Genomic DNA, 10,677 nt, shown 5'->3' with positions numbered 1-10,677 from the left:
TCACACACCTTTGATCTGTATACAGGTTTATATGGCAACCACGTTAGTGGCCATTATGTATGTTAGCAGGAATAGCAGGTATCTGCCCTGTCTCTATTCATTTTCATCAGTGATAACCTGCAAAGTCAGTTATTGCGCCACCTCCTGGCAGCCGGAAGTACGTTTCATGAGTCTTTCAGGGTGTGGTCTATGTGGGCTGCACACCGGTGTGGTCTACGCGTGCTGCACACCTGGTGTGGTCTACGCATGCCGGGGGTTTGTTCAGTGCTGCTTCTAATGGCTTTTATGGCTGTTTTATTATTGTTATTATTATTAGTATTAGTGTTATTATATTGTTTACCTGTTTCTAATGTCTTTAACTAAAGCACTTAGTAAAGTGGTTTTGTGAATTAAGACTCCAGCACCCTTTCACTTCAACAGAAAAACAAACAATGAACAGGAACAGCTGAGCTCAGCCGTTGCTACAGAGGAACAGTGAGGAATGTGTCTTGCAGTGCTGTGACGTTCACGAACGAGTCAAACCTTTTGAACGGCTCTTCTCAATGATGAGAACCGAGTTGCAGTGGCGAGCAGTTCTTTTCATTAGGAAACATAGCAAGAAGTTCATTGTAGCAAATGTTGTCTTGCTTATTTTTTATTTTTATTTTCCCACAAAGTTTTTTTAGGTGAGGAAAATAGTGATCATCTCACCGACAAAGCATATGGGGATATGGCGCCACCTTATGGAATATTCACAATGAAAACACAAGCCAAATGAAACTATAATGACCATTTTAGAATGACTCCCACCAATAAAGTATATATATTGGTGGGATTTGTAATCATTCTGATCCAAATCCTACCTTATAATTAAAATCTGTGATTATTATTTTCTTGATAAAAAATGAGTTACCACTGTAAAAAAAAATTAAGAATTAAATATTAGAAGGAGCCAGACTTTTGAACGAAAGGCTCCTCAAGATCCGGCTCCCTTCACAGAGCCTTAAATCCCAGCTCGAGTGTCTTGGTTCAGCCTCAAGTAGAAAAGCAGGCTGACTGAGAGAGTGAAAGGCCGGTGACGTCACGCGGCGCTGCGCTGCGCCCTGTAGTTAGTGAGTGAGTGAGTGAGTGAGTGAGAGTGTGTGAAAGTGGCGGAGAGAGCGATCACTGGAGTTTACTGTGTTTTTGTGTTTGTTTCTGTGCTGCTGGACATATCACCGTCTGATCCACACACACACACACGCTGGCGCGCGCATCACTCTCTCATAGATAAGGTAAGACTTTTCATCCTTGTCTATATTCATGTGTCATTGACTGCGGCTGCAGATCAATGATGTGTCAGTGACTGCGCTCACAACACTGTGACGTTACCGCCGGCGTTTTACACCAGCGTGACATTATAATCACTGCTGTTCAATAACCTCACTGTGCTTCTGCACTTGTTTCTCACACATAGAAACTATTCTGGGACAAAGTTACAAGTGGTTATAAGATATAAGATATAGTAAGTGCATATGTGATGGAGAAAATCAGGTTCTTTATCCCAAAAAAAAATTTAGATTAAAGATTAAAAGCAGAATAAACTTGCCCTATAGAATGTTAAGTTAAAATTCCGTGGATGGTGATGTTTGTTCTGTAATGTAAGAATTCAAATGTCTAAAAAAAAAGATTAAATTTGAATGATTTCCTTTGTTATGTGGAGCAAAGAAATCAGAAAATCTTCACATATATAATCATAAAACGTGTTATAATCATTTAAAAAAAAAACACCCAGACAAACCGCTGAATCGATTATCAAAAGACTGTGGCGTGATAAATTTGACAGCAGTGTGACACACACACCTATTTGAAAAGCACTGGCTCATTATGTCATATAAATATCTCTATCTCTCTTTTAATAGTTTTTTTTTACGTTTAGTTTAGTTTATTTTTGGCTTTGTTTTCAGTTGTTTGGTAATATTTGAGTTTTTCAATGATGGATGTACTCCAGTTGTTTCTTTTCTAGTCGTGTTTCTCTCTGTGGATTATATCCTGTTTTATTCTGAAGTTTTTCTCTCGGGTGTGTAGAGCCTCTCTGCTCCCTGTGTTCATTTCCAGCTCATTTTGTTTTCACAACTGCCTCCGGGTGTCTTTTTCAATTGCTTGGTTTCTGCTTTGGATGTTTATTACTTGTTCGGATTGAAGCAAGTTTTTATTAACGGCCCAATATGCACTGTATCAAGAATGACTGAAGAAAACTGGCTTATCTGTTGGTTCATCGGAGCAAAACATGGAGCATCAAATCCTATCGTTGTATGTGAACCCACAATGACGAACAAACTAGGGTTTGATTAGGAAGGGCACGTGCGGATGGTTTGAATCTCAGTTTGACTGAGTGCTTTGCTGTGTGGAGTTTTCATGTTGTCCTTGTGTGCATGTGGGTTTTTCAGTTTCTTCCCCACAATCCAAAAACATGCAGAGGTTAATTGATGACTGTAAATTGACCATAGGTGTGAGTGGTTGCTTGTTTCTGTACGTTTGCCCTGTGATGGACAGGTGACCTGTCGAGGGTGTGACCCTAGGACTGACCACAGGCCCCACGACCCTCCATAGAAAATGAGTGAGTGAGTGTTTCGGAGTGAAATTACAGACCTGAGTTTTAAACGTGTGCTCCGTCTCTGAATGTGGAGTCAGCATGAATCCATGGAGCCATCTTGTGTCAACAGTCCAGGCTGACGGTGCTGATGTAGTGGTGATGGGATTGTTTTCTAGACAAACTCTGGAGCCGTCATACCAATCAGTCATCGTGTCACAGTGTGTCTGAGGATTGTTACTCACCATGTTTATCACTTCATGTCCTACAGCAGGATAATACTCTTCCATGCACATGAGAGTGAGCTCAGTGACCTTCAGTGACCTCCTCAGCAGATGTGAACCACTATGATCATAGAACAGCATGACCAATCTACCGAGACCATGAAACCATGGAAAGCATGAAACCATGAATGCAATCTAAAGTTTAATCTGAATTTTCAATTAAAGTAATATTTAATATAGTTTTCTTATCTCTTTCCCTCATTTTACACATTATGCTTCAGGTTTCCTGCTCACACAGAATCATGTTTTATGTGGAATTGAAATAACCTAAACTTTAAATTCATTGATGATTTATAGAGGTGTGATCAAGACAACATGATGTGATAACTAGATTAACAATTAAACTGTGATAGACTTTGAGATTGCTGTTCGTTCAGTTTCTTGAGGGCCCAAAATTGAGACACAGGACAACGGCAGGAATAGGATTTAAAGAGTAAAAAAAACAGTCCTACCCATGCAACTGTTGGTTTGGTTGGTCGGCAGCAGGCAGAAAATCCAAATGCAGAAAATACTCTGAGAAACACAAGAGGGCAGAATACAACAAAATAAGAGTAGCAGAAGCACTGAGACTAAATACACAAGGGCGTGGATGGATATGTATACACAGCTCAAACATTTCAGGTGTGGGAAAACAATCTCAAAAGCCAGAAAACAAGGAAAAAAAAACAGGAAGTGATGCAACAAAAGAAGCACATGGTGATTAATGTCAAAATAAAGCAATTACATGTCATTTAGCAGATGCTTTTATCCAAAGTGACTTACAATGGAATTGAGTACAATTAGCCTGGGGTGGAGTCAAACTTGCGACCATTGCGACCATGATGTCTTTCACATGAGCCACTCCACCCTAATAATTGTAATTATCACTTTTAAGTGGCAGACAATAACAGATAGGTTTTTTTTTTTTAATCTGAGAATACATCAACTACAATACACAGGATACAAGTTGATAAGTTTGAAACCTTTGTATTTATCACTTTTAAAATTAAAATTATGTGCCAGGTAAATAAGAATGCCTTTCATGAATATCAAGTCAAAACTTTCTGTTCCAATTCTAAGACTTGGCTGGCAGTATAATACGTAAACACTTCAGATGTACTCACTGATGAAGAAAGAAACACAGACTGAAAAGATTTGTCCGCCTGTGTCTACCCACTGATTGGACGTCTGGTTCAACCAGCTGAGTATGCCATGCAGAGACGCAGCAAACACTGAACCTCACTGAGACATTTGGCAGGGAAGCCTGTCATTGTGGCCTGAGGCTTCAGCTCTGGTCAGAGGAAGGCTAGCTGTGGACAGCCTGTACAATTGAAATGATCGTTCCAATTCCTGGGTGTCAAGTGACTTCCTCTCACGACCTCTAACCCTGGAGAGCCATGGAAATGAGCCGAGAGCCGAGTGTCAAAGTTCAAATATACTTACACTTATTTACAAAATATTTAATATATAAAATATGTTCTGATAGACTTTGTTGTTACTGCTTCTCAGTTTACTTTTGATTTAATATCACAGGAACATTGTTCACAGGAAAATTGTTTTTTTCAGAATTTGATTGAAATGTGTTTAACATATGACATTAATCGAACACTGCTGTCTCTGAAACAGACAGGCAGAGCAAAGGCAAAAACATGAAAACAAAACCATAACACAAATATTTGCCATGCTTAATCAAGTGTAATATTTATGATCACTAATATCAGAATATTATCATACTAAGGAATGTTAAACTGTGAAAACAAACTAGTAAATAGAACATTTGACTAGTTCATCGCTTCATAAAACTTTAAAAACTTTTAAAGAAATAGATAATTGGCCAATATGTGATTTGACCTGTAACATCATTTGTCCTGTGGAGGGTTGATAATTGGTGGTGACCCAGAAATGGCATCCAACCAGCATATGGCCAAGAAGTATCAATAACCTTCTAGGGACATTTAGCATCTTGTTCTTTGTTTAAAAATTAATTAAAATTAATAATCCTGTTCTACATATATATCTGTTTTATATATTACAGATTAGAAGAGATAAGATGCCAATTATATCAGTTCAAAATAAAAACTGTCCCCTCCTATCCTCTCTGTTTCTCTCTTCAGGATGATTAACAGCAGCTCCTTCTGAAAACCCAGGATGCCTATGGTGTCAGTGGGCGGAGCATCCTCCTCCCACCATGTTGTACCTGTTGCCCTCACCTGCTCATGGCTGCTCCTGCTCTTCCATACCGTCTTTGGTCAGAAACCTGCCAAGCTGCCCTTGATAAGCAGAAAGCCCTTCATCGCTGCCTGGAATGCTCCACTGGACATGTGCACCATCAAGTACAATATAACCCCCAATCTTGACCATCTCTTCCACATCCATGGGAGCCCACGTGCTGATTGGACAGGCCAGAATGTCACTATCTTCTATGCCAACCGTCTGGGCTACTATCCTTACTACACTCCGCAGGGAAACGCTGTGCATGGCGGCCTGCCGCAGAACTGCAGCCTGGACCTGCACCTGTTGAAGGCCTTCCAGGACATCAACCACTTCATCCCTGCAGAAGACTTCCGTGGCTTGGCTGTCATTGACTGGGAGTTCTGGAGGCCTCAGTGGAGCCGTAACTGGCACAAGAAGGACATCTATCGCCAAAAATCAAGAGAACTGACGGCCAAGGCGTATGTGAATGTGACAGCCGCACAGGTGGAGGAGCTGGCGCGGCGGCGGTTCGAGAAAAGTGCCAAAGCCTTTATGCAGAGGACTGTTCAGCTAGGGACGCACCTTCGTCCTAATGGTCTCTGGGGTTTCTACCTCTACCCTGACTGCCACAACTACAACCTGCATGACCAGAACTACACAGGCTTCTGCCCGCTGCTGGAAAGCCTCAGGAATGATGAGCTGGTGTGGTTGTGGAACAGCAGCACAGCACTTTTTCCTTCTGTGGCGATCAGGAAAAGTCACACCAACAGTATCAGCAACCTGCACTTCTCCCAGCACAGGATCAGGGAGTCGCTCCGTATTGCCTCGCTGACCTCAAAGGAGTACGACCTCCCCACCTACGTGTACCTGAGGCTGGGATACAGAGACGAGGCCCTGGCCTTCCTCACCACAGTAAGCCTACTACAACTACTTGGTGGTTTGTACTATTAATATAAGTCACATGACATCATACTTTTCATTTTACTTAAACTAAAGTATTCATGTTTTTTCCATTTAACTAGAAGCCTCATAAATCACAATCAAAGTAATCAAAGCACATATAAAGATTATTTTTAAGAAAATTATATGATTTCTATAAATATCTCAAATGTGTACTTCAGTTTGTAACAATCTGTTTGCACACACAGCATAGTTTATGAAGTTACTTACCGCCATCTTATGGTGATCCAGAGAAATGCAACTCAGGAGTCACAAATACATATTTGCCATACTCCAGTGGAGTTCTGTTACGGAAATGCCAATATTAACTAGTATTAACCTCGGTCCTAATTCTAACCTTGTATGAAGTCTTTTAGCTAAAAAAACTAGTTTTCTTTGCAAGTAAATTCAGTCCCTTTCATAAAAGCTCTTTTAGTGGGTGCAATCTGAGCAGCAGTATATTATTACACCTTTAAACCAGTGACAGATGTGGCTGGAAGTTTATTCCTTTGAAGTTTGTCCCTGTATTTGTGCCATTCTCCTGAATATGTATTATCTAAGAGAAGCTCCTCAAATATGGCACTAAATGCTGACTTTCACTAAGGAATAAAGTGTTCACAGGTCAAGGATTGTAGTCATAATGACAAATTATGACAAAACAACTTTTTACATCTAAATAAATTCCTTTTAAGTGAACAAGAGCATTACATTAAGTTCTTGTTTTGACAGTCATTTTGTTAGCAAATTGTTAAACCCTAGAACAGTGTTCCCTTCATTTGTTTCCTCATAGGTAAAAAATGCATGATGATGTGTGTTAGTTAGAGTGACTATGAGGTGTGATGTGTGTACCTGCTGTATGTGTTTCCTGCAGAAAGACTTGATCCACACCATCGGAGAAAGTGCTGCTCTGGGTGCTGCAGGATTCGTCATCTGGGGCGACCTGAACTTGACCTCATCCAGGGTAGGTGACCTTGGCTTGCTCTTAGATTTGCTGGGTCACAGATGAAGTCATGTCCTCCAGCTCAGGGTGCACTGATACACAGAATAATTAGATCAAGGCAGTGCTTGTTGTGTTGTCAACTTTTTTTCTGTCTCAGTCAGACTGTGTACTTTCCAGTGAAAAACAATCTTTCCTCAAGTTCCTTGATTTGTGTTGGCCTCCAGACAAAACACCGCTGTAAATACTCAGACAATAGAACGTTGACATCATGTGGTCGCTGTGTGCTGTGAAACCACTCCCACAAGAGACCCACAAGATTCTCATGGTGTATTAGAATGTCGCTGCTTTGTGATCTGACTCACAATCTTATCTGTATCTAGCTTAATCTGGAATATATCTGATGTTCACCGTCATACTAACACATAATCTTTCATCATCAGACAGGCAGTTAAAGCTGCTGTCAACAATGTCATCATCTGGCTTCTGCTTGCATTTCCCTCCCTGCAACTTACATCACCTCATAAACACATTTGTCAAAGGGGGTGATTATTTACAGACAAACAGCCAAACCTCATGAGCAGAGCTTTGTGGAATTCTGGCTCCTGGCTAGATAAAGTGTTACTGAAGACTGTAATACATTTCTCCCATTGTCAGAACCCTGTTTTCAGACATGCACTGACGTTTGGACATTTTCTGGCAATTCCTGCTAGTTCCCTAGTCAAATCTCTGCATATTGTCTGAGTGAGTGCACGTGACATTGCAGCAGCAGGAGAAACTGCGGAGGAGCTAAAGAGTGAAAGAGTGTCCTGCCTCTTGCATGCTTGATCCAGACACTATCCCCTCACCGAGATCCTCTGTCTCTGCCAGACAACAATTCACTAGTCATTATACAAATATCTGTGAAGGTCATCCAGGTGATAGTTTCAGAACTGAAGAAGCCTTTTGGATGAGAGGTAAAAAGCCTTCAACTTCACTCAAGCAAGAAGTCCAGTTGTCTACAGCTACAGTACTGAAGATAACCGTATCCAAAGTTCATGTCTAAAGCTGCTTGAGAAATCCAAGTCACAAACTTTCTAGATCAGTACAGGCTGTTAATCATGTATTCTATAAACTATTTCACTGAAAGCAGCGTTAAAGCTGAAATAATTAGTGGACTAAACCATTTTCTCATCATACAAATAATGTCTGTGATGTATTGTTTTGTTACCACAGTCAAACTGCAGCAAAGTGAAAGCCTTCCTGAGCCACCGCCTGGGTCAGTACATCATCAATGTGACAAGAGCTGCTGAGGTCTGTAGTGACTTCCTGTGCCAGGGGAATGGCCGCTGCGTCCGCCGAGACCCCCGCGCCCCCCATTACCTCCACTTGAGCAGGGGCAGCTACCACATCCGTCCCTCTGGCAACGGGGACTTTGCTGTGACCGGGTGGCACTCCCAACATGAACTGCAGCTGCTGACTGAGAGGTTTCGCTGCCACTGCTACGAAGGCCATGAGGGTGAAAGCTGCGACAGCGCTAACAAAGTGAAGGAGGACGACGAGCTGTGGAGGGAGGGGGAGGAGGACGAGCAGGAGAGGAAGAGGACAGAGTGGGAGTACGAGCAGGATGAACAACGGGACACAGCCGAGAGTGCCGCAACCAAAACAGGCTTTAGTCTTTACATGATGTTGATGATGCTCCTGTTGAACTTATCTCTAGCAAAAACAGTTGTATGATGTTTTCTTACTCAAGGAGTCATTTTCCAGAATGCTTGTGTAGAGATGACACATTGACAACATGCTGGCTGTGTGTGGAAACAAAGCTGGATGTTGAATTGAATACTTGATGTACAGTAGCTGTTTGACTTTGAGTGTAACACAGCAGCATCATGTTGATCAGAGCTGACACTTCTTATTTTGCTGTCAGTTAATGTGTTCATAGTTTCTTTCAGGCATTTTTACCTAGTTCAAGTCAACTGGATCATTGCCTGTGGTTTAACACTATAAGTCTGGTCTTGTTCACAGATCTTTCCAGCAGTGCAGGTTGTTGTAAGATGACTCACAAAAATGTTAACTCTTGAATGGATATTACTTCAACTGATGTCGCAAACATTCGCTCCTATGATAAACAGATTGTGAAATCGGGCACACAGAGAACCACTTATGTACCACACATGTAACCATTTATTCTCTATTTAATTTTGTAGCACTTTTGAAGCTTAAGGACAAGTGAATTATTTTAGACATATAAGAGTACAGATTTTTTTTAACTGGAGTAACAAAAAAAAACACATGCCCTAACCCCCCCAAAATTAATCATCGAGCAGCACTGAGTCCAAACAGTTAGTAGATTGATGTAAATAAAACTACAGTACATGGTAAAAATAAGCAATTATAGGGAATATTATCATAACATATTCAGTTAATGCCATCTAATAAAGACACATTAAAAGCTGCAGTGGAGCCAGCTGATCTCACACTGAGCATGAGGCAGTTCCACAAAGTCCCAGCTAAAATATTTTGATCAGGTGATCTTAGGAGCCTGGCTGACCTCTACGAGGTTAAACGAATGGCCTTGCTGGCTGTAACTTTAAACTATTTACCATAGCGATGAGGAAGTGATATCAGTCTTTGACTGTGAAAAAGCAAACAAGTGTAGCCTGCTTCTGAATATGTAAAAAGTTGTTTGTTCAAAACTCACCCTGCTGCTGAATGGAAGGGAAAGGTTTTAAAAGATTGGTGGTTATTGTAGAATGAATGTGATCTGTTTGAAAGTAACAAATGTGTTCTCGAGAAACACATGACACTTCCTTTGTAATGCGTATTGCCAACTACTGCATGTAAAAAGTGTTTGTTGAGTGAGTCAGGTTTAGCAATAAAAAAAAAAGTTTGACTTGATAATGAGCTGAGGATCAGAGCATAGAGATCACACTTTTTATCTTTAAATAAACTCAAGAGGCAGCTGGAGTTTCCACATGACAGTTTCCAGCCTATTCAGTTGTAATCAAACCACATTGGTTCGGACAGGTCCCAGAAGAGGAACTACTGACAGCTACAGTCATGTCTTGGGTATAGTGACAACACGTAATTTCTAAAATCCCCTTTACTTCATAATAGTAATCATTAACTTAACTAAAGTTTTCCTGGAAAACAATAAAGAAAAATGTAGGTGCTTGAAGCCCTTTAAATACTAAAAACATAAACAAAAGGACAAAAATGCATCAGACTGAACCTAACTGTCATGTCTACCTACACAGTTCATTATGACGATGTTTGCCAATATGTTCAGGATCAAATGGACCTAAGCTTTAATAACAACAATGGCAGCTCGTGAAGAGGAAAGAATATATGCTGCTATAGCAGTAATATAACAACTGGAGGGGATTTATTTACTAAAAGAAGAACAAAAGTAAGAAACAAAGGCTTCACAATTAACCAAACAATTAACCACAATTAACCAAACAACCATTTGGTTAACAACAATTAACCAAACAACCATGATGTGTCACCTTTCTTTTTCCAAACACTCTCCATTTAAGCCACCCCACATGGTTCTGATGGGACAGGCTAACTTTTAAAAGCTTCATAGTTGGACTTATTGTAGATGTACAACCTTTTACGAAACCAAAGGTAACATAGCCATACATTCGTAATGTATGTAGAGAGACAATCGCGGAATTCGGTTTTTGATATTTTTGAAGATTTAATTCTGATGGCATGAAACCTCTGAACAATAAGCTGTTGACTGACTTTGTACTCTTGCTTTCCCAATACTGAAATGCAGCTTGCCAGGAAGCACCACATGTTGAGCCTGT

At 40.6% G+C, this 10,677-nt stretch overlaps 1 protein-coding gene across 1 annotated transcript; it reads left to right on the top strand.

The window, feature by feature from the left end:
- The first annotated feature begins 4,923 nt into the window (after nucleotides 1–4,923).
- On the top strand, nucleotides 4,924–10,671 carry LOC122757973 (hyaluronidase-4-like). Its single transcript, XM_044011738.1, has 3 exons — nucleotides 4,924–5,919; nucleotides 6,818–6,907; nucleotides 8,099–10,671. Exons 1-3 carry the CDS (start codon nucleotides 4,963–4,965, stop codon nucleotides 8,597–8,599), a joined length of 1,548 nt encoding a protein of 515 aa, XP_043867673.1. The 5' UTR covers nucleotides 4,924–4,962; the 3' UTR covers nucleotides 8,600–10,671.
- The last annotated feature ends 6 nt before the right edge of the window (nucleotides 10,672–10,677 follow it).

Source organism: Solea senegalensis, linkage group LG21, assembly GCF_019176455.1.
Source record: "Solea senegalensis isolate Sse05_10M linkage group LG21, IFAPA_SoseM_1, whole genome shotgun sequence".
Lineage (NCBI taxonomy): Eukaryota > Metazoa > Chordata > Actinopteri > Pleuronectiformes > Soleidae > Solea > Solea senegalensis.
Note: the sequence above shows the minus strand (reverse complement) of the source record. Positions and strands in the feature narration are given on the sequence as shown.